General features: G+C 40.2%; 2 protein-coding genes and 1 long non-coding RNA gene across 5 annotated transcripts in view; 1 reads left to right on the forward strand and 2 right to left on the reverse strand.

Moving 5' to 3' along the window:
* The window catches only part of si:ch211-45c16.2 (mitogen-activated protein kinase kinase kinase 13), a 33,004-nt gene extending 29,170 nt beyond the window's left edge, over window positions 1-3,834 (reverse strand). Inside the window, exon 1 of the mRNA XM_056389738.1 lies at window positions 3,700-3,834. The gene's annotated coding sequence lies outside the window, so the exon portion shown is untranslated. The remainder of the gene's footprint in view (window positions 1-3,699) is intronic.
* Window positions 3,835-4,244: 410 nt separating this feature from the next.
* trpm2 (transient receptor potential cation channel, subfamily M, member 2) lies at window positions 4,245-23,533 on the reverse strand. Of its 3 annotated transcripts, none has more exons than XM_056390211.1 (33): window positions 23,457-23,533; window positions 22,690-22,793; window positions 21,777-21,850; window positions 21,359-21,527; window positions 21,062-21,242; window positions 19,842-20,008; window positions 19,538-19,718; window positions 19,357-19,418; window positions 19,084-19,284; window positions 18,124-18,226; window positions 16,940-17,061; window positions 15,918-16,289; window positions 15,067-15,448; window positions 14,721-14,866; window positions 14,436-14,548; window positions 13,591-13,689; window positions 13,286-13,511; window positions 12,796-12,914; window positions 12,569-12,701; window positions 11,851-12,022; window positions 11,479-11,659; window positions 11,142-11,323; window positions 10,273-10,405; window positions 8,612-8,699; window positions 8,277-8,361; window positions 8,013-8,158; window positions 7,863-7,921; window positions 7,596-7,625; window positions 7,412-7,498; window positions 7,235-7,313; window positions 6,559-6,660; window positions 5,830-5,946; window positions 4,245-5,653 (listed from the first exon to the last, which is right to left on the reverse strand). In XM_056390211.1, the coding sequence occupies exons 2-33, from the start codon at window positions 22,789-22,791 to the stop codon at window positions 5,537-5,539; spliced, it is 4,530 nt and encodes a 1,509-aa protein (XP_056246186.1). In that variant the 5' UTR covers window positions 22,792-22,793; window positions 23,457-23,533; the 3' UTR covers window positions 4,245-5,536. The 3 variants fall into 3 exon arrangements, with proteins under 3 accessions (XP_056246186.1, XP_056246187.1, XP_056246188.1); XM_056390212.1 differs by lacking the exon at window positions 23,457-23,533 and having other exon boundaries at window positions 15,067-15,196; window positions 15,311-15,448; window positions 22,690-23,179; XM_056390213.1 differs by lacking the exon at window positions 23,457-23,533 and having other exon boundaries at window positions 13,436-13,511; window positions 22,690-23,181.
* LOC130178100 (uncharacterized) lies at window positions 4,520-7,128 on the forward strand. The gene is made up of 3 exons (XR_008829107.1): window positions 4,520-4,659; window positions 5,558-5,669; window positions 6,601-7,128. It is a non-coding gene; the product is annotated as an uncharacterized LOC130178100 (long non-coding RNA).
* Window positions 23,534-24,373: the final 840 nt, after the last annotated feature.

Here is a 24,373-nt window from a genome sequence, read left to right on the forward strand (position 1 = left end):
TTCAAATCAGACAACAGTGTTCTTTGGTTTTTCATATTACAGCTGATGGCTGTGGTGGATCTTCATCAGAAGCAGCATACCAAACATGATGCATACAAATTTTACATGTTTCATTTTATGAAACACAGCAACAAGCTTATTCAATAAGTCAGATAGGACATGACACTGACTAAAGCCACAGCTCTATAAATGTGACCTTAAACAAACAAGCCGAGTCTCCAGGGCTGGGATTAGAGAGATCAGACCAGCTGCAAGGCTACACTGCTGCTGCTACTGCTGCTGCTGCTGCTACACATGTCAATTACATAAATACAGCTTCCTGCCTCTACGCCAGCATCAGGACCATCACCCCTTCCTGTGCTTGTGCTGACGCTCTGCTCGACGCGTGACTCGATAGCTCAGATGTGCAGGGACTCTTCGACACCTGGACAAACATCATTTTGCGACTTGCTGTGCAACAGTATCACCAGAGTGACCCACTTTTTTTTAAGAAGATGGGATTTGTGGGTTGAAATACTTAAAGGATAATACTTCTGTTACTCTATAGTTTTCTTTTTGTCAATAAATCCTAAAGGTCAAAAAGGCCAGAACCAACAATGTGTCCATCTTTCAATGCTTTCTGAAATCCAGACAATGTCTGTGGCACTCAACCCCACACCCATTCATTTCTGCTGAAGACATAAATCATTCTGTCAAAACTGTATTATTTTCTTTAAACTGACATGGGAAAAAAGTCCCTAAAAATGCTCCAAAGCTGATATTATAAACATCATGACAATTGGGCAAACTTCAACTGCCGATGAAAGTCAAGTGATATGATTGAAAGCTCCAGAATAACCACTAAGTGGACTTTGTGGTGAGATTGTTTTGTCTACTACTGTTTCCAGGCTCAAATATGATCTTTCAGTCTCAACAATAACAGATTTCTTATTTTTACAAAAAGTTGGGGACTATTTTCATCTGTGGAAGAATACACATTTGGTGCTCTAGTGAATGTTTACAGCACCAGGATTGTGTATTTGGGACTGAGCTAAAATAAACAGTGTCCATATTTGTGGTAATGGAGGAACATGTCACTGAGTGCAACAGTGTGGCTCAATGGTGTAGTAACAGTAGAGCTCCATAGAGGGATATGCTATATTATATACTGCTACAGTTATAAACAGTGAACAGTCAATAACCCAAAGATAAGCTCAATAAATAACTGAATAAAATGTAAAATAATATAATTGATTATCAAAATTAATTTTCTGTCCATCGACCAATCGATTAATTGTTTCAGCTCCTCTTACAATATTGCCAATCTTATTGTTTAAGCAGCAGTCATATTATATTAGCTGCTGAAGGAATGCGGTAGGGCAGGAAATTCCAGTACTTCAACTCTCTCTGTAATGTATCTGGAAATGAAACGGATGTTGTTGTTTCTGCCTAAATGAAGAGTCATGGCTTCACTAATGCATCTCGTTGAAAAGAAAAACAATCTGCTCATACTTTGCTGGCAGCAGTGCTTGGGTTCGATGCCAATGCACTCCGTGTGTTAAAAGGTGGTGCATAGAAATTATGTTGAAGAGCCGCGAGAAGCTAAAATGGCCCACATGTGTAGGTGCTCACGTTTGCTGTAGACCTGGTGTTAGGTGTCTTTGTGCCATAGTTAAGAACACCTGAGAGGTGTAGCCTTCAACTCAATGTCAGTAGGGGACTGCATTTGGCTGATTGGTGCTGAGTGTGACCTGTAAGTGCACCACAGACAAGCAGGAGTTTACAAGAGAGTCAAAGCCATTAGTGACACATGTGGACACTTAACTGGAAATGTCCCACTCAGCATAATGAGGGTGGAACACAATGCTGCTGCCGTGACAGCACACAGCATCCACCAATCACACATGTAACGCTCTCCAACACTGGCTGACTGTCAAAGTATGTGGGACAGGAATGAAAAGCAGCCCAACCATAAAACTGTTGTGACATCAAGTCTTCATGAAAGACAGATGAATGATCGTCTCTGATTTGTGTCAGATGGCCACTGCTGCACTGCTCACAGAGAGCGTGCAGGGTGAAATGTTACCAGTCCCACATCTGACACAGGACACTGAGGCCGATCACCGCTGCACATCACCTCTAAACCTGAACACACAATGATACAACATAAGTTTTTTTTATTGTTAGGCACACCTAGCTAAAACAAATCCAGTTTAATTCAGCAGTCCTGCAATAACTTCTGTGTTCATGACCGTGTTATTGTTAAATTTTTGTCGAAACTGTTTTAAAGCAGTGCTGATTCAGGTTTACGGTGATTCTGGAGGCTGCAGTTTGTGACAGAAGTGTGGATTATACCGTTTTTCTACCTGATTTCAACTCGACTCTAATCAGTTTTGGTATCAGATACTTCTTTTTCCACTGCATGGTACCCCGTCAATGGTGTGCCATTACTATAGCAACAATGCACAAAGCTATCGTGACGTCATCTTTAACACGACAGGATACTGAAGGTATGCGAAACAGAGGAACACCTGCACTTCCTCAACTGACCACAGCATGGTTTCATGGGTTGTACATACTACACGTATAGTACAATAACTAACAGAAGTGTAGCTGGCTACAGTGAATGTTTGGTATTTTTGCTTTAACAATGACTAAAACAATTATTCATCATAAGTTGTCTGTCCACTGACTTATCATTGCAGCTCTAGATTTCATAAAGCCACACTTGAGATGTATTTGAGACTGCGAGACAATGATTTTCTCCCACTTTTAGTGTGTAAATATGTTGAATTGTGTTGCATTATACTGAGAGGAGTGTTAAGCATTCATTTTACCCTTACTGTGATAAATGGGGTGGAGAAAACATTCGGGACACCGTCTAGTGGAATCTAATACAACAAAACTACAAACCACAGCCTAAATCATTACCACAATGTTGAATCAACCCCTCTCTCCAATAAGACTGAAAATGATCACCTTCATTAACATAGGATTTATTGCAGGACTATTTTATTAGGGTGCATTAGTTTAACAAACTGAGTGTATACACCACACAACGTCCTCTATTAAAAGAAGTAACCTACTGAACACACCACAGAATATTAAATCAGAGCCAGTCTGCTCCAGCGAGGATCTCTTTTTTTTTTTTTAACAGCCACGTAGTCAAAAATACTAAACAAAAAGTACATTCTGAGTATCTAACGCAAAAACAAACATTTCTTCACCACCCACTATAATTTAGCCTCCCCTCCTGCAACAGCAGAGCAGTCTATAATTTTCTCCTGCTTCTGGTTAAACAGACAAGACAACAGTCTTTTCTCTGGATCTTAACAGTCCAGTGTACAACAAGATTGTCCACTTGGTTACATAATAACACACAACCTTTTAATACTTGAATGCGCGAGGCCCACTTGGTACCTGCTGACTGAGACTAGTGGTGCAGGCTCGTTGAGATAACACTGGGTGGTAACAGGTGTAGATTAGCTGCACTGAATTCATTCATAAACAGCGTAAACAGTTGGTATAACAGTGTAACATCGTCGTGCTAATGCCCACGGAGCGCGGCTCACTGACAGCTGCCTCAGTCAGCACATTTAGCTTCATATCCCACCACCAAAAACACATCGCTTCTCGCCAAACTGTGGAATTGTGAAGGTCTTAATTTAATCCCACACGCTACGTCTTTCGACAAATGTCGCATACAGTGGAAAGTTTTACCGTTCAGCTCAGTTCAGTCCGTCAGAGATGTCCGGCTGCTCCCTCTCCCTCTCTCGGTACATCTATTTGTATATCTGTCCAGTATAATGGTTTAGTCTTGTGAGCGTTACACGTCACTTCCGGACACTCTGGTCCGTTCACCTGTAAACACCAGCGTCCTCAGAGCTCGTCTATGGAGAAGATGAATTCAAGAGCTCCTGAAAAAGCGCATGTATTATACACCTATAACAATCCACAGCACTACACAAATGAAGAAGGTATTTACAGCACAAAAAAAATAAAATGAAGTATGAATGGGTGGTGTGACAGCTCCAGGGAGAACTCAACTAACAACCAGACAAATAAAAAATCAACATATGCGATAAGTCAGTTCTTTATTTGACAGCTGTGTGGCGCTGTTTGTGGTATCGTGGAATAAGAGCAGAGTGGGAGCTCTTACTTTATCTCCTCTCTGAAGCTGTGGTTAAAAATAGCCCCAGTATCATTTCAATGGCGCTGCACTGCCGGGATTTACCGGACAAATAATAATAATAACGACAGAGACGTCAGAGGAACATAGGTATTTTATTATTAAATAAGAGTGCGCACAGAGTACACTGAGTTTAATCTTTTTTTTTTAAAATTGAACGTCTTCATTCAAACGAATATTGGGACTTTGCAGTCAGTTCACCGATTATACATGAATATCACCGTTTTTCTGATAGATGAGTGATCGATTTATCTGAAGGAGCAAAAACAGGGTGTGAAACCGATACTGCACTATGTGGCCACTTCTGCCTGAACCAATGAGCGCTCTTAGAGGCTGCTCCGAAACTGAAGGCGACCTGGCTGCATGCTTGGCAGGTGGAGAGGACCCCTGTCGAAAATTAGAGCAAATAGCAGATATCTATGAATGAGTTCACTGCACTGAGAGAAATCCCAGAAGTGTCCAGGTTGTGTTTAACCTCTCTTCAGAACAAGGTGAGAGGACAGTGGCAATACTCAACTCAATTTGTAGTAAGCAGCATTTTAATAATTGTAAAGGCACAGAGTGCTTGATTTTGGAAAGTTTATGATTATGACATAAACTGCAACATACATCAATACCTTGACATGGAGGGAAAAAAGTGAAAGTCCAGCATTCACAGTTTTATTCAAGTAAAAGTGTAAATGTATTAGCAGCAAAATATATCAAAAATAAAAGTACTCACTATGGTGTATGGTTCAGATTGGATTATTATCAATGATACATCTGCTTGTAAGTAGCATTTTAATATTGCAGATGCTCCAGATGTAACTACTTTATATTGTGTTGGGCATTTTCATCTGTAACAATGCATCATTTTATATAAGATAATGGTTTGCATTTGTAAGTTTTGTGATCAATAAACATAGTGAGTACATAATGGCACATTCCACTAAGTATATTGATAATGATGTTGTGTTGTGTACTGTCAGATAAATATAGTGTAGTAAAAAGTACAATATTCCCTCTGAAATATAGAAGTAGATGTGGAGGTTGCAAAAAGGGGGGAAACACAAGTACAACTACTTGAAAATTGTACTGTAGTACAATTTGAAGTATTCATTCTCATTGTACACATGTGAATTCTTAGACGTGTATTAAGTGAACAACACAGTGTGTCAGTTTACTGGCAAATGTTGCAAAATCGTCCAGTTCAGTGTACTGTACATTATGGCTTTACAGCATCTTGTCTTCAGTCATTTTGTCAAGTCAAGTGCTTTCAGTGCAACAGAATTGATATATGTCAGCTTTAAAGAAAAAAAGGCCACATTTAACAGGCAGAAATAAACCTGTGTATGAAGAGACAGATTTGCAGCTACAGCAGAGTGTAAATCAGAACTTCCTGTTGTGCAGCTCAGCAACCTGCCGCAGAGAGTCTCTTTGGTTTGAGCCAAGTCTTGTTTTGCTGCTCACCTCCTGCCACTGAAGAGAGTCGTGGCTGCTCACCATCTAAGAAGAAGCAGGGGTAAGTGATTATATATTTATTATAGGGAGAATTGTGACCTGAATTTTGTCCATTAACATCACCGAAAAGCAGAGGAACCAAATCAGTCATGGTCTTTGTGTACTTGTAAAATAATGGATGCTCTACATATTTTAAAACCATAAAACAATAATGTTCTCACCATATTATTGACATCTACCATCACCTGGTCTGTTCTGCTCAGGTGAATATTAAGCACAGTGGTTTGCACCCAGGCATTATCTGTGTTCCTGCAGTCATCCACATAACCCTCAAACACCTGAAACACAGCAACAAGTTCATCAATGTCAGCATCGACAAGCATTTTTACAATTATTATTCATCTTATTCATCTCATTCGTTGACACTAATCAGTAAAACAATTTCTGATCCCATATACACTGTTGCTCATAAAGTTGGAATAAAATATTTTTTGCCTCTTTCCATGATGATTGTGACCATGTGATTTATTCTTGACAGATAAAGTGTTTATCTTCTCAAAACTTTAGTAGTCAATCTCTTCCAAAGTGATTACTGATGCATTTAAATAGGAATAAACAGAGGATTGTGTCTGAAAACAAAATTATTCCAGCTTTATGGGCAACAGTGTAGATATTTAGGACCACAAGGCCTCTCGTCATCAGATAAAGGGCTCCTAGTTGTGCCCTGCTTGTCTTGTTGTCGAGCTTTTGCTGTCATAGTTCCTAGATTATGGAACAGTTGTCCTCTTGGGGTCAGATCAGCAAACTGATTAATCTTTACTGTAAATCTCATCTCAAGACCTAATTAATGTCAAAATGTATTTAATTAATGTTTCCTTGACCAGATTTGTTCTTATTCCTTAAGAATTCCGGCTAGTTTTTGATTTGACCAAAGTGTTGAAAAGACCCACCTTTGTTCCCTCTGATACTTTTGCATTTATCTTTTCATACAGCGTCTTTCCCATGGTTCTCTTAAGCGTCACTGGCAGCTGATCAGCAGATTGGACCGGTCCCTGAGGGTTGAATTTGGAATCTTTTTATTGAACTTTTCCAACATATGTATTTGCTCGTTACGACACAACACAAATCACAACAATCAATGTCACAGCTCAGCAAAATACACCAAGCCCAATGTGCAATAAGACGTGCCTACACACAGACGAACAAAACAATGCAACAGAAAAGAAAAGAAAAAAAACCCGGCCAAACATGTGAAATCACACTGGGGTTTGTCAGGTTTTTTCTTGCTGAGAGGTAGTGGTGTGCAAAGCAAACCAAATTACACGAGACCTGCTCTGTCTCAGCCCATACTGGTCAATTATTGTGTTAAAATTGTGATACCCAATAAACCACCATGTGAATAAAAGGTTTGGCAACGCCAATCCCCTGTCTGCCTTCTGTCTCTCCACATATGATTTCTTAATCCTTGAGATGGATTTGTTCCAGATAAAAGATGAGATGCTATTCCCCAGATTCTGTGATAAAACGGGTACTGTTTGAAAGAAAATCATAAACTGTGACAATCTTGAGTTTACTCTAGCAGCTAGAGAAATAAGGAGTGATGACCATCGATTTAGCTGGACTCACCCCTGGTAAAGCCAAGGTTCCTTGGCTCTCGTCCCAAACTGCCAGGTACTCCAAAACAGATCTCTCGCTGTCACGCCAGCTAAAAATCAATTTTCAAAATCTCAGATCATGCCATGTGACACAGTGGTAGTGAAACAACCTCTTTCAAATGCACTACAAGGACATAAGGTGACCTACCGTGTAACAACAAGGTCTATATTCAGATTTGGACCCAGTTGGTTGAGTGCACCTTGTCCCCTTAGGCCAGTCCGCCCTCCTGGGTTTCTGATGACAGGGAAGACAGATATCAGACATCAAGACATGCTTGGCAGGTTTCTGTAAGTACCATTTGATGGCTTGTGTATGTTATCTTGTCTCATACCTGTATTTATCCAAGTCCTCTGGTTCTGATCTGTGTTGAGAAAGAAGATATGAAAGTTAAGGGATAAGGAGGCTGCCTTGTAATTAGAGAGTGGACCCAGGGTTAGGTCAGAAAACTGTAATTACTGTAGCTTTTCAGTTTAGTTAAAACATTTTTTTTTTTTTTTCTTGATAAAAACACTACTTATGAATCAATCATCTTGGCTGCAAATATCAAGCTGTACAGGAACAAAACATGATGTATGTTCTTCTCATAGTCAGTGCATACCTATCCACATGGTCCCCACTGTCTTCATAATAATCCGGCATGTATGAGCTGAAGCTGACCTGAAAAAAGAGGACATGAGAACAAACGAATAAATTCAAACCATCTTTTCAGGCAGCTGGTGATTTTGTGGTGGAAATATAAGTGAAATACCTCCCACGGCACTTTCTCCTCAGGCACAGGGAAGCGTGTGATCTTGCTGTTCGGATAGTGAAACTGACGAGCATTCGCGTGGAAACCAACCTCGTTCTCTGACATATTTCTCAGAGTCTCAGGGGTCTCATCTGTTGTAGTTGATGCTGCAGGGAAGAATTAAAGTGAGTGCAAACAAAAGAAAATTTGACACATAATATATTTGCAAAATAAAAACAATATGTAAATGAACAGTAATGGTGAATGAGGAAGTTGGTTCCTGACATATTGATTGCGCTTCTTTTGTGGCAAGACCCTGAGATTTCAGATGATCCATAATCCACTGCAGGGCTCTGGTTGACTGGATGACCTGATGAAATAAAATAAAAGTGGGTCAAATACTTTTGATGACTGCTTATACAACACTGAAGATTAAGATTATTGATTATTCACACGGGGCATCTGGGACTAAAATTCAACAAACACACATGGATGCATCAAGAAGTGTGCCATCATCACTTCTCTGCATCGTGCCTTACTCTTAACTTACTCCTTAACTCCTAACTTATGTTACAGACACAGATGCAACATTAGTGATCCCAAAATAATCAGGTTACCACCTGCTCCTCTAGTCGACCCATTCTTTTCAACATGCCATCAAAGCTTGACTCCTCTTCCCTGTCCAGCCGTTCGGTTATGGTGGTGACCCTCAGGAAACAAACAAGCACAGTATGCCGTTCGTTTGGATATCACTCAGACTGTTTGATGTTATATGCTCATTATATTTAGTCACAGTAGAATTTGAACCTTATCAAACCATAAAAACATAAGACTATGTTTCTGCATTAAAAGATTGGTTTAGATAAGAACATTGATACCACTCACGTGTCTGTCCATTAAATAAGAAGCTATAGCCAGCAGCTGCATATCTTATTTTAGCTCATTTTTAGCTTAGCTTAGTTTATCTTAGCTTCTTTATCTTCTTTATCTTCTTTATCTTAAATTAGTTAAGCTGAAGTGTGGCAACAGGCAACTTAGCTCAGTGCAAAGGTAACAAAATAATCCCTGTTTTAATCTTTATGTGAAGATAATCTCGTTCACTAGCCTATTTAAGTCTTGGCAGGAAGGTGAATAAGGGTATTTCCCAAAAGGATGATCAATGCCTTTAAACCTGCTTTAATTGATTTTTGTAACCATTTGAGGGCAGTGGAACAAGAACATGACATTCACATATTAGCACCTTTTAATTGTAGCATGTTCCTCCTGTAGAGGAATTTCAGGACCACAGTCATAGGACCCTATTTTTTCATGACACTGCCACCTATTGTCGCTTGATAGAAAGTAGTATTTGGGTGGTGTCATTGCCTGCTCTCTACTGGAAACCTAACCCTGACCCTGACCCTGGCCAATTCCTAGAAATGCAGTCCTTGGACAGAGGTTGTGAAACCGCAGACTCCTCTACTGCAGGAACATAATATTGCCTTTTAAGTGGACGTAGTGAACCTGTTAGCTAATAGTTGGCTATTTACACATCCTGCAGTAACAGACCAACATTATCTTTTTTTTGGCATTATTTCCAAATTTAGCCCGACATCCTCTCTCCTTTCGGCTCTCTTTTGGTCTCCACTCGCTCCTGAGGGCAATATCTGGCTTTGTAGCTGCTAAATGCTTCACTGTGTTCAACAGCTGGGCACTAACTTTTTCTGTCTGCTGTTTGGTGCTGGGCATGTAGCACACATTGGATATATGGGGCAGTTTTTTTGCCGAAAACATCTACCTGCTGGAATCAGGCTAACAAGAATCATGAAAGTGACCGAAACAGTAAATCTGCAGGACTGAGCTGACCTGCAGAGAAGAGTGGTAATTCACTGTAGGTTTGTCTCTTGGAATGACATCTTTTTACATTCACATAGCCATTTGATCCATTATTAATACAAAATATTGATTAGATTAGTTTAAAGTTTAAAGTTTGAAGTTTATTTCCAACCAAGCTCCATAGAGCTGTGGTGTCAGGCTCCCCCAAGAAGGGTTGCAAGATACAACCAAGGGGTCACAAGACAATTAATGGGAAAAATCCCAGGAAAAATACTGGATAATTTTTATCTCTGCCAGTCTCAAAAAGGCCAAATGACACAGTTTGAGAAGGTAAAAATCACACTTTGTTTGCACTGCTCAGAACTCAAAGACATATTAAAAGTGTGATAAGGGGTCTCACATACGCAGCAGTTCCCTAGAGGATTGTTTTGCAGCCACACATTACTACATTCCTGTGGGATTTTACTTTTGGGCTGTGTCAAGGATGCGTCGCTCCGTGCTCTGGCTCTGCTCCCGCTGTGTGGACAGCAGGTATCTGTCTTTCATCAAGGCCTCCCAGGACAACAGCTCCTCATCCTCTGTCGGCGGAAGCTTATTTTCTGAAAAAAGTGTCACATGCTTAGTATACCTTACCTAAAACTGTACATATACACATGCACATACACATACACACACACAAACTCCCATTTCCGACACACTAGGATTTAGTTAAACCAGGAAGGGGATATTTCAACATGTTTAACACCCTGAAGAAAACTGTATGTGAACACCAAAAATTTGAACATCAGGCATAAAAAGTTCATCAATGAGGTGTCACTGGATGGCTGGAGAATTATCAACAGGAACATTAACATCCAACGTATGAACTTTTGAAGATCAGTAAAGGAACAAATTCAGGAAACTATAATTATGAATTCGACCTAAAAAACCACAAGGTCCAACTTGTTGATTCTGCAGATGGAGTTGCTCTGTCGTGATGGAGATGCTTTAGCTGTTGTCAAGTGAAGCATGTATTCCGCTCATGTGATAACAGGCAGTTGTACATGGAGGGAGATTGTAAAACCCACTACAAAAACATTAATATAAAAGCTCTCAAATGAAAAAAGGCTGTTTTTTCCAAAGCAGATGTGGAAATACAACATCTTTTCTTCATGGACTTGAGTATAATGGCAATAATTTAGCTCACGAATGCACCATTGTTGTTGAAAAATTAATAATGACAGTGTATGAAAGTTTTTGACAGGGTGACGAAGCTTAGAAGAGAGAGGAAATCCGCAGCATCTCATCATGAGGTCCAGTTTCAGAAAAGGAAGAAATAAATAATTCAATACGTACTGAACTCCCTGTATATACTGGGAGGATTGCGCAGCACCAGTTTGCTGATGAAGAGGTAAAGATGGCTGAAGATGATAAAAGGTGGAGGAGCAGCTGGGCGGCTGTGGTACTCCTTAATAAGCTCATATCTTTGAAACTTCCATATTCTGTCCGTGTTGTCCTGCACTTCCTGGAACGTAAAGCTGTGGAAGAAAGCAAATGCACGCAGAGGATGTAAAGTAGTGAAAATAACCAGACATTATCATCTCAGCTTGCTGTAACATTATGTTGCACTAAAAAGCTCAGGCTCAAGAAATGATGACTGACTAAAGACACAGTGATGCCGAGGAGAACTCACTTGAAGATTGCTATGAGCAGGTTGAGCAACAGTATGTTGGCAAAGAGCAAGTAAACACAAAGCATAATGATGGTGAGCCACTCAGGGAAGGCTGGTGTTTGGTTTTCATTAAGCACGGGACACTTGGGCTTCAGAGGGTCGGTGCCATTCATGCTGCAGGAGTCTATGTTAAATGCCGTATCTGCAGAGGGCGAAAAGATCTTAGTGATGATATCTGAAATAAACAAATATCTTAAATATCAAGTTAAGAATGTATCCCTGACATACTGAAACTAAAACATTATATCTGTAAAACTTGATTAACATACACAGAAATAATTAGAACTACATGTTTCAACTGCAAAGAAAACAACTTTCTGTATCTCCACTCACAATCAATATTAGTGGGAAAATTCCCAAATATGATGAGGTATGGCTCGTAAACTGCCCCACGGACAATCCAGTCCAGCCGATTGTCATTGTGGATCAGAATGCCTTGTTTGGCCACGCCGTACGCCACCACCCAGATACTCAGTAGGAACATGAAGAAGAACATATCCATCATCTGGAGAACAAACAAATATCAAGTCACAAGCTAGAAACTCCGAAGAAAGGGACACATCTGATTATTGTGACTGGTGACATGTAAAGCATGTACAGTAGTGACTTTATTGTCTGGTGGGTGACTTTTACTGAGCTACAATTTTAAATGTAAAACTTCAGAAAGTTGTTTTCGTCAGCCTCCATGTCACCAAAAACAACAGCTCTTTAACAGATTATCTACTTTGCAATGACAAGTTTCAATTTTTAAAATGTCGCACTGCTGCTCCAGGTATAACCTCTGAATATACAGTAGAATAATATATTCTTTTGAAAATCATGAATGGATTGATTGAAAGTTATTTGAATGCATGATTGAAATCCAGTGTGGTAACAGACAGTCCAGCTGCAACACAAAGAGCACATTTCATCTGCAGACGCCAGATGGAGGCGCAGTGAGCCAGAGGCCTCTTTTTGTATTAGATAAAAGGTGTTTTGGAGCTTAGCATTTTGTGTTCTGCAGTCGCTCCCACATGTCAGCATTCATTATATTTGAATATAACCCTCTCACCATCCTCCTGACTATGATGATTTTGGGTCCCAGAGTTCGACTGATAGTGAAGATGGCCATGAGACGGAGGCAGAAGACCACGAAATCGATGCAGAGGAGGACTTTACCCGCATAGAACAACTTAGATGTCAGCCTGAAATAGAAAAGCTTAGTGATTCACACATAGCCCAGGAGGTGGATAGCACTTCCATGGCCTGAAGTGTTTGTCTGGGACAATGGAAACTTACCTAAATGCAAGGCCAATAATAAACAGGAGGATGGACAGAACATCTAAAATATTCCACAGATCATTGATATACATCCTGGCTTTCTTATGAAACCCAAAGCCATCAGGATCATGAAACAGCTGAGATGAGAGAGAAGACAAATTATTACTTGGATGAGTGGGATTTTAGTAATGTAGTGATATAAATATTTCTTAGAAAAAGGAAAACTCTGTATGCAGCAATAATGAGAGAACGTAGAGAAGGGAGGTGCGATGACATGGTTTACTCTGAAATTCCCCAATATAATCAGGCAGTTTAATTATATCCCGGGCTCTGTGTGAGTGTGCCTGAGGTAAGCCCAGAGTCTTCCCTTAGTCTAAAGTTAACCAGGTGAACTTAAAAAGCATCTTGTATTCACCTGACTACATCATAACCTTGAGCACCTGGTATTTCTCTTTGTAGCATGTTGATTATATATATATATATATATATATATATATATATATCTCACCTGTCTGACCTCCTCACACACCAGAGAGATCAGCCAGATGTAGAGCAGCAGCTCCCCTGCAGAGGGCGTAGCCTGGAAGTCGATCATCAGCACCACAGCAAACAGGAAGAGGAAAGCGAAGTAAGACACAATATTCCAGTAAAACTTCACCTGCGGAGAGCTGTGCAGGCAGACTAGTTTGGACCAGTTGCCCAGAGGCTTCAGGCGCCGCAGCCTGGCGGGGTCACTGTGGACAGAAAGGTCCCGTGTTGGCTGGGGTTAGACTGAACTTGATGTTTAAATCAGTGTATTATATGTCTACTTACAGGCTGTGAGAATTTGTTCGAAGTGTACTTCCTGTCACAGACTCAACTGTCTTGATCTCCTCGCTCCTCTCCGTTTCTCTCTGGATGACTTCATCACGTCTGGGGAGAATAATAACAACACTGTTGACCATCACTATAGAAATATGTTCATCACTCAGAGAACACTAAACATCAAATTTGTACTTGACCTTAAATTAGAGATAACATTCAAATGAAATCTGATTTCATAAATGCATCATGAATCAGTTATGATTAGCAAACACGGTGGTAAACATAGCTGCTGACATTATGTGTCTTTTTTTTTCCAAATGTAAACCCAACTGGATAAATATGAAGAATAGCTTTATCAGAGAATTACTTTTTTTAAATACTCAGGCTTCTAACACAGAGTTTTCATCTGTGTGCTTTAGCTTTGGACACAAGTGGTGTCCAGATGCTGACTTGTTGAGAATATGCAATTGTGAGTGTCAAATTCTGTCTGTGTTTGGTTTATTGTAAAGACTTGTTCTCTTCGCAGTAATTTAATAGTGTTTTGTCTCTTTAGAAAGAAAAATATTTGGCCTTTATTGAACTTTGTATGTGGTCTCAATTATCTTTAGAAAGTGTGTGTTTGCCTGACCTCTTTTAAAGCTGGCTCGTCCTACATATGATTAAGCTCTTATGCTGTTCTAATAATTCATATATTTCTGACGTGACACCTCTCTTATTTTATCCATCCCTCTATACAGCATCTTGCACAATGAGAACTACTCTGTTTCTAAACAAGATTACTAAAAACAGTGACATTTTCAAGTCAGAAAGACAGAAAGTAGATTTTTTATTTTGTTGCAGCCAATAAGACTGACCTGAAAACCAGGAAGCCAGTGTAGATAAGAGGGAAAAAAACCATGCAGACCATCACCCTCCACACAGGGTTGTCCACTGAAAGCTCACCACACCAGATCTGAGTCAGAAGAGCCTGGAAAAGACATGTTAGCAGACTGGGTCACACTGTATCTGCAGCAGTTAATGTTGCTCAGATTTAATACCAAAAACTCATATACTGTATGTGTATCAACATGAAATGTATAAAGACTTATTTACCAAGTTTAATTCACTGATCAGTGGCACAAAATAACAATTTTATCTACCTGAACACCAGACTGAGCTACAAAGCTTTTATCATCAGCCTCCAGTGCCAGCCTCAGGCACGTCGTCCTTCCCCAAAACGGTGACGCACGAACCAGCAGCTTCCGAGCCCTCTCTTCATCACTGTTGTGGCACTGGCTGAACACACCTAGGACACACGCACACACACACACACACACACACGCACGCACGCACGCACGCACGCACGCACGTGCACGCGCACGCACGCACACACACAAGCACACACACACACACACACACACACACACAATGAAGATAAATGATATGCTTGTAAAATGACTGTACTTAACATAAGTAAAGCCACACATTATGTCTGTGGTTTTATACCAATGGCGTGGTTCTCATAGTGATTGGCGAGCTCTTTCATGTCCTCCGCCTCGTCTGCATCACTTCCTTCTGCTGCCATTTTCTTCAGGATCTTACTGGCAGCGAGAGCAGCAGACATGCAGTCTCTACACTGTACAGACACAGACACAGACCCAGATACAGACACAGACATACACAGACACAGACAGATACAGATACAGAAAGAAATGTCTATTTTCAAATTTTGTCCGTATAAGTTCATCACCTGCTCCCAGGCGATTTCAGCCAGCTCCCTGTTATTCTGGACGACAGCCCAAAGGAAAAGGTCTCTGCCTGGGTCCCTCTGTGCTTCAGCACTGTTGTCCCTGAGTGGAGCTTGGGGGTCCGTCTGACTTTTAGACAGCTAGAGGAGAAGTGAAGGAATGTGTTGCATTAATTGTATGGTTTATGGCTGTAGCCACGATGTCAGAAATACTGATGGCATCCATCCAAATGAACCCAAGGCATGGCCCAGCCAATTTGATATTTGATATATTTCATTATTTTTTTTAGCCAACTGTTCAGTTATTCATCCTGTGAAGTTTATTTCTCATTGTGAAGGTCTAAAGATGTTCTCCACAATGACGAATGAAATTCTGTTGGGAATATTTATTTATTTATTTTGACCAAAAAGGTACTGGAATCAGTCCAATTTCTTAAATGCCATGAACCTGATTTGATGAGTGTCTACAGGATGTACAGTATGAAGGATTCTTTAGTTTTGGTTGTCAAACTCTATTCATTCAATCACAGTGTTTTCTGATGTGTCCCCCTGCAGACCTGCAGGCAGGTTTTTAAGCAAAGCCCAACAGATGATGGATGAACATACTTACTGATGAAGATGCATCCTCCATAGTCATGTTGAGGTGGTATGTCATGGTGGAGGAAGGGTAGAGGGGATGGGTGAAGCTGCCCAGCAGGTGGCGCACCTCATCGCATACATGAGTCATGGAGATCATTTCACCTTGCCCTGAATGAGCTCTAAGCCTGATGCCAAACGTTTGCCTCCTGCTGCGAGAGCTGTGGACCCGCTTGGCTAGCTTGTTGAGAAAGAAGCCGCTGGGAAGCTGTTTGTAGAGCTCACACAGAGTTTCCTCTTCATGCAGGAAATCCCTCAGACTCACGCCGTTCTCTAGCAGCAGACTTACAAACTGAGGCCTGTTGCCAACCAGGGCTGAGAACATGGCCCAGTGGAGGTCACTGGACTAGAGCATGATGACAAAGCAGGAGAACAAGACAGTCAGGATCCCAGCTATCACTGTTTTTTTTTTTTAAATGTGAGAAAAGTGTGAAGTGTTTGCTAACTCATTTACTTTATGTCAGGTTCATCAACACAGCAGTGTGCGGAGAAAAAATACTTTACCTTACCTTAATCTACACTATTCTATGATACAGTTGTTCTTTGCCCCTTGAATCATAAAACCTTTATGATATGAGGTATTACCAAAGTGTTGCCAAAATTTTAATGTAGAAATTTTCACAACTAAAATGTTTTGCTAATTTCTCGAGGATTACAATGAACAACAGTTTGATACGAAAATAAAAAATCTTTCATTGTTTTGCTAAATATTGTTTTGTTAAACCTCCGTTTGGCATGAAAGTTACATTTTCCTTTTGACTCCGTACCCACTTTATCTCACAGCTAGTTAAAATCAAACAGACCATTTATTGTATCTGCTGTAAACCTTGTCAGCTGACTGCTGCTGCTTCCAGTCCATTACACCTTTTATTTATCTTATCTTAATAGTGATGAGCAGGATTGCAGCACAGGGTCAAGTTCAGACGATGGTCATATCTGGGACGGATCAAAGCTAGTGTTGTTGTTCTTATTATGCTGTATAACCTGCCGACCCACCTTCCACTGGCTCTCCTCAGTGAAAATCTCAGTCTCAGCTATATCCACTCGGTTCCAGGCTATAGCCAGCTCCAGCTGCCTCTTCCAGCTCTCGATCCCCAGTGACTCGCTGGTCCTTGAAGCTGAGTTGAGAATATAATATGATATTAATAGAATAGAATATGATATTAATATCATTTTAGCTGTAGAGTGACAAAGTTTATTTATACTGACTGATTGACTGCTTTAGAGCTAAAGCCTCTGTTACAAGACAGTCTCTCTACAAGAGATAATCCATTTTCATCAATCAAGGCATTTTTTTAGTCCATATTGATGCAATTGGCAGCTATTTTCATTGTGCATTGATCTTATTAAGATTATTTTTCATCAACTGACAAATATTTTACTCCTAAAATGTCATAATATGTAAAAAAAACCCAAAGATATTAAATTTAAAGCAATTTAAATGGAGAAAAGCCTCACATTCCTCATATATGCGAAGCTGGAACCAGATAATATAGTCGTTTTAGTTTTAAAATTGACTAAAACATTTTTCAACTTTAAAATTTCTGATTTATTTTGTCTCAATTGACAAATTGATTAATTGACTAATGGGCTACACTATAAAATGCTATCTGAACAGCTACACAGCAAGGTCACGCATCAGTAGCAAAGCATTACTTGAACTACAAAGATTCTACAATGAACTTTGTGGCTACAGAAGAAAGTGGGTGTCCTACAGCAGGATCACTGCCTTGAAATCCATTTTAATTACTCCAGTGGAGCTCAGTGATGGAAACAATTGGCATAGCAGTTTCGCTAGAATGATGATTCATCACGATCAAAATGTTAAGTGAATGTCTAAGCTGTTGGGCTCCCTCTTTGTCTTAGTGCACTTTGGCTCAGTCTTGTTCTACAACAATGTGCATTAAGCTTGGTTTACATCCATAAACCTTTTTCAAAACGAGGCAGAATATGTTTTAATAAGAACCACTGGATATTTCTAAGAATGAATTGAATGAACTGTATTGGTTTTCCATCTCTGCACATTTGTCCAGTCATTTAGTTTTCTGAGAAGCAACATAATACTATACTAAGAGCTGGCTTCGCACAAAGTGCTTCTGTCTTCATGCCTAATGCTGTGTTGTGCACTCACAGTCAGTCCAGTCAGGTACTAGATATCTTTGTGAAAACCATACGTCTACCTTTGAGTAGTGCTTGAAGAATAGCCACATCCACGTCCCCATGAACATCCTCGCTTATTCTGAATACTGTCAGCAAGTGCGGCATCCTAATGATGTCCTGAATCTGTAATAGAAGAGAAACAGGATGTGGGCAAGTACCAGGTGAACAGGAACAGTAATAACTTTATTTATATAGCACTTTTTAATTTAAAAAAATGTCTTAAGATGGGTCTTGAAAGTTGACTTTTAAGTTACTCCTGCAAAGAGTAACAAAGTCACTGTATTTAATAACCAGGACAGGAAACCAATCTGAAAATCAAGTCTGAAATGAATTATCAGCCTGTGAAGGAAGACTAAGATAGGGGTGATATGATTATGCGTCCTTGAATTTATTAAGATTCTTGCTATTGCAAGGAAGTGCAACTGAGAAAGTATCTTACACTTGGAAGAATAGACTGATTCTATTGGAAGAATAGACTGATTCACTATTGGAAGAAGAGACTGATTCACTTTCTGGAGGTGAGTTAGATGAGAAGATTGACTTCACTCTGATGTATGTACATTAAATATGAAGCTAAATCCAGCAGCTGGTTAGCTTAGTTTAGCAGAAAGACTGGATATAGGGTAAGAGCCTCTGACTAGCCTCTGGCTGTAGCTTCATATTTTTAGCTGAATTCCATTAGCATAAAAATGAAAGTTTATATATTTGCCCATGGTTTCTCCAAGAAGAAGCACACAAACAAAAAACATCAGAGGCACACCACATCCACCGTATCAAATGCAACACTAAGGTCCAATAGTTTCCACATCAGACGCAACCAGGAGGTACGTTTTGTGCTATGTTGAGATCTTACTCTAGCTTGAAATTTCTCAAAAATGTTATTGAATTAATGAATGATATTAACTGAGATGATACTATGTTTTCAATGACTATGGAAATAAACAATAGTTTGGAAATTGGTCATCAATCTGTTCACATACCATCTTGGTCCATTTTATGATCTTGAGGTCAGCAAAGGTTTCATACTCTTGACCAAAGAACTTCTTCATCAACTGGTGGATGAGGACAATAGTGACCCTGGTCACTGGCAATCCTGCGACCTGGGCAATCACATCTGCTATTCTCCCAGAGCCCTCCAAGACCACACACGGTGTACCATTCAGCATGGCATTATATATAGTCTGGGAAGAGACACACAAGAGTCAGACAAGACAGACAAAGACAGAGAAAGAGGCTTAAAACTGATAACTCACATTCAGAGTGCCTGGACCTCCGTCCAAAACCACACACACCACAGGGATGGTCACACCGCTCTCTGGAGGTTGGACAATATAAAAATCAATATTAAAAGCAAAACAGATAAAAGAAACAGATTTGAGATGTTATCTATCATGTCTTGTTGCATCCGTACACACTTCATCAGCTATTTTTAACCTTTGTTTCCAAGAAGCTTCCTGGAGATGCATTTCTCCAGACGGCTACGCAGTTCAATCTCCACGCCATATCGTCCGTGGGTTCCATCATCCACCAGCAGGAAGTGGGTGTGGTTATTATCAAGGCAGGATAGCCGGCTCTGGCCCTTGATGTCCATCGGATAATGGGCTGGGAAACAACCCTGCGGAGAAGGAGGTGGTGGAATAGGAGTGAGAGGAAATCATAATTACACTCTATGCTACCCAGATGATGACTCTTGCCACAAGTAAGAGACAAGCCACATGTGTAAATGTTTTTACCTTACCTCTGAATTCACCAAAGTATCCCTGTTGTGAATTACTCCCCATGTTGCCACTCCGATAGCTACAATCTGACCCTGCATGGAGCTGCTGCTTAGGGCGTAGTCCCTCACAGCCTGCCCTACATGCTTCATCACACCTGTGTGAGTACCACCGGTGATGATCCATGCACCTGTGTGCAACACAGCATGGAAACAAAGTCAATCATACATACACTATATGACCAAAGATCTCATTCCAAAACTATGGACGTTAAAGGAATAGTTTGACATACGCATATTTGCTTTCTTGCTGAGAGTTAGAGGAGAAGATCAATACCACTCTCATGAATCAGAATCAATCTGAAGTTTACAACTGATACATTATGAGTTCATGGGGGGGATACGTGTCGGACCATTTCTAGGCGGGGTGCAGTGACTTCCTGAGTTTTCGGTCATTGTGCTCAACTAATCATCTCTTGGCTGTGGCCATATATTTAACCTTCTGTCTCTTGTTATATGAGAAAAGCCTTCCTTGCTCTTGTGGGAGTTCACCCCAGAGGAGTTGGATGGGGTTGACCAAGACCACACCAAGATGGACCTTGTTGTATGCATGAGAATACTGTCATGTTGAACCAGGAACTTCCTCTTTAAGATGTAATTTGATTTGATTGGAACTAAGGGGCCTTACCAACACGAAAAAAAAAAAAACCTCAGACCACAGCATGCTAATCTTTATACTGTTTTAACAGTTAGTATCTAAATAATTTAATAATAATTTCTACTGAATAATGTACCAACAGGAAATGGTTTGGGTCGTGTGCAGACAAATCAAACAATGACTTAAGGAAGCTATTATTTGTCCTAGCTGTGAGAGCTTGATGGCCGGCTTCTTTGAGTACATATGTGAGCACACTACATACTTCAAATCCAGTTTGATTATATATGTAGTATAAAACACAGTCAATAAGATCAGCAAGCAGTAAAAACAGGCCAGACAGAAGTAATGAACCTTTGAGGCATCAGTAGAAAGTGTATTTAACTACATACCACAAAACCTTTGACTGCATGAATCTGAATGTAGGTGGAGCACACAGAGAGGAGGCTGGAGTTGGCATACACCCACACACCATAACTACACATGTATTCATAAAACACATCCTTTCATAGACTGTCTGGCTAATCATTTGTACACCTTTACATCTCACACACACGTTTCTTTCTCTTGCTCTCTCTGGCTGGCTGACCTGTTGTCTGGGCCACTTTGATGAGACCTCTGTGGAACATGTTCTTCAGACCAGCCTTCAGATAGAAGTTCTTGGCTCCTCCGGTCACTGAGATCAGCAGGTTGGGACTGGAAAGTTTCCACTGTTCAGTCAGTAAATGGTACAGGACTTCAGGGCTGGTGTCTGTGGACACTCGCACATACTGAGGATGGACACGTGTAGAAACAGAGACGCAAAAGGCAAGATAAAGACATATAGGGACACATTTCAATACATTAATTTTATGTTATTATGGTAGAGAAGAAAGGATTGTTTCACCTTTCCTGTCTTCTGTCCCAAACCACCAAAGTTGATGTCTCCAAAAGCATCAGTAGGCACTTCGCGAACATGTCTGTGTCTGTCCCATGTCTCCCCTGTGAAGTCCTCTGGCTTGATGGCTTCATCCACATGATCAGTTTTTGAGTAACCACAGTTACATACATCCTCTCTAGTGGGGAAACAGTGGATAATACTTGTAGTGCTTCCTTAGACAGACAGTTTTAGTAAAGTAGCAACTGCTGGAAACAGCTAATACATTCAATCATCATGTAACTGTCCTCACAGCAAGGCCAAGGTCTCCTCTTGCATCCACACAACAGTATCTCTGTGTTATTGTGCAGCAGCAGCAACTACAAGGTCACTTCAGAGACTTTCATCATCAAACCAACACAGTACAGAACAGAGCAGCTCGGCCTACCTGACATGTTTTTCAAAGAAGCAACATTCCCTCTTGCAGATGTTCTCCCTGATCCAGGAGCCGAATGCACAGCGCTGGTAAGAAGGGGAGAGAGAAAGATGTTTAGAGGGTCTCGCGGCGCTGATAGCCAGAGTGTGAATCAGCTGGGGCTCCAACTCAGCTTCTCCCATCCTGGAGGCAACATGGAAGGATTATGCTGCACAGATCTGCCCTAGGCTGAGAGCTGACAGCCTGTAAAGAGAGAGAGAGGGAGACTCTGCAGTCGGTGCTGTGGGTGCTGGCTTGCACTCAGCACTGCATCAGTGATGTCAGAACAGAACTACAGCAGTGGGAAACCTGACTAAACCTCCTTCTTATGGGACAGGCAGTAGCCAGACACAGTTCTAGATCAATAGATTACTGCAGCACTGACAGTGGATTAATTACAAGCGACAGCAGCATAATGAAATCTAACATTTTTTACATTTAACAATTGAAAAAAAAAATGGATACATAGCACAGTAGTTTGCAGTTAATAAATGACTCATCACATAAAATCAAAACAATTTACTGGACTTGTGAGTAATGGATATAGTTCAAGTTTTCCCAGCTGTAATAGAGGTAAATACAACAAGTAGGCTAGGTTCACTCACATACTGTTCCTCAGTGTAGTTTTGAGGTACTTTAATTGAGTATCTTGATTTTATGCTACTTTATGCCTCTACTCCACCATATCTCAGGGGGAAATACTGTACTTATTACTCCACTACATTTATTTCATAACTGTAGTTTGCTTCTTTGCTGATTAATACTTTACATTCAAAACATAAGACCAATTTATAAAATATGATACAATTTTCTTTTCAATACTTACACTGGTAATTGTTTAATAATAATCACTATTTGATAATAAATGTACCAATAAAACACTCACCTTTGTATAACAAGAAACCACTTTATTTAGTCTCCGTTTGTTCCGCTGCAGCTGCTTGACTGTTTCCTGCGGGTGAACCTTATTCTCAGATTTAGGTAGCATTTCTGATGAAGTAAAAAATAGAGTTTATTACCATTTGCAAGCCTCTGCTCTGTGCAAGTACTCTGTGTACTTTATGTCTAGTGAAGGAAGGGGCAGAGTGTGTATCTTGTCAGTGATGGACTATAAAATCTGCAAAGCCGGTACTTAAGCATTCTGACATATGCCTTTAACTTGCCGACACGTGAGCTGCTGTGCAGTATCTCTACTTCCTCCACTGAAGCCCCTGGAATAGAAAGAAACTCACAACTCCAACAAATGGATTTTCAAATAAGGACCTAAAGCTACAAGTCCACACTGACCCACTGATTCAGTCTTCATGTCATGCAGTGGCAACAAATCCTTTACGATCACTCAGCTGGATAAAGAGGCTGTAGTTGCCTTGTTGCACTGGCTCCACCCTCTCTAAACTATATTAACCACAGTGAAACTCTCTGCCAGAAAAAAACAATCTGCTGTCCAGCCAGGCTTCACATTACCACCAAACATATTTAGATATACATTTTCAAATGTGCACTTAACATGCAAGAAGGTGACTTATCACTTTACTTCCAGTGTTTTCTGATTCAGAGTCCAGATGTAGGCTCACTCATTTTGAAAAACATTAGCTTAAAAAAAAATCAACATTTAAGATATGCTTTGTCATAGACAACATTAACCCTTTTTACCGTCTTTAGATCCTCCTTTCACTCAACAGCAACATGAAGTTTCTGGTGTCTGGCTTGAACAACACACACTTGCAGGTGTGTGGAAGTGCAGTGTTTCATGTCGTTTTCCAGGCGTTATAACACCTGTTGCCAGGTGACACCTCCAGAGTATTCAGCTACAGGGATCTAGTTACTGAATTGAGCACTGGTTGGTTTTTCAGGTGTTGATATGTATTTAAATTGGTAGTCATAAGAACTGTCAGAATCTCTTTGTTGAACTCATTCTGCATGTGACAGTTGAGGTATGTACTGATTATCCTTTCTATTGAATTAACAGCAGCGATGACTGTCCAGGAAATCTTTTATGCTACTTATTAAAGTTACTAAGTCTAACAACTGTTTGTTGTCAGTAGTCTATCAGTATAATCAATAAGATCATTTGATGTTGAAGAGAGAGTATTTACAGACTGGCATGTCGTCATCTCGTCCTCAGGGCACAGAAGGTGCGGGAACAGTTGACTGGTACTGGACTAGCATTTTGTAAATACTCAACCATGTTGGTCGCAACCTGTTAATCAAACATGAGTCACTTAGAGTTGCAATATAACACATGACGTTTAAGTTATCAAGCTTATTATGTGGAAATATCAAAAATAAAAGTAGGATCACTCATCATTTAACATGGTTAAACAAAATATTATTAATATGTCCACATTTTAGAAGTTTAGTATCTAATGCTAGCCTTATAATGTCTGATTTACTTTAATAACACCACAGTGCTTAGCTTGATGCTAGCCTTCTTTTCTAAAAGTTAGCAGCTAATGCTACTGACATGCTTTCATATCTTACCATTAAACTGCTGAAGACAAACACTGGAAGCTAATATTACTGACACTGTTTAACAAAGCTTAAAGCCAGCCTTGTAATATCCAAAGGCT

Source organism: Seriola aureovittata, chromosome 11 (genome assembly GCF_021018895.1).
Source record: "Seriola aureovittata isolate HTS-2021-v1 ecotype China chromosome 11, ASM2101889v1, whole genome shotgun sequence".
Lineage (NCBI taxonomy): Eukaryota > Metazoa > Chordata > Actinopteri > Carangiformes > Carangidae > Seriola > Seriola aureovittata.

Bases quoted from the DNA above. Each gene is read 5' to 3' on its own strand.
- trpm2 (XM_056390211.1), bottom strand. From the start codon at position 22,791: ATGCTACCTAAATCTGAGAATAAGGTTCACCCGCAGGAAACAGTCAAG. The intron at 21,851-22,689 runs GTGAGTGTTTTA...CCTTCTTACCAG, and splicing joins TGGTTTCTTGTTATACAAAG to CGCTGTGCATTCGGCTCCTG. The intron at 8,159-8,276 runs GTCAGGAACCAA...TCTTCCCTGCAG, and splicing joins AAAAGAAGCGCAATCAATAT to CATCAACTACAACAGATGAG.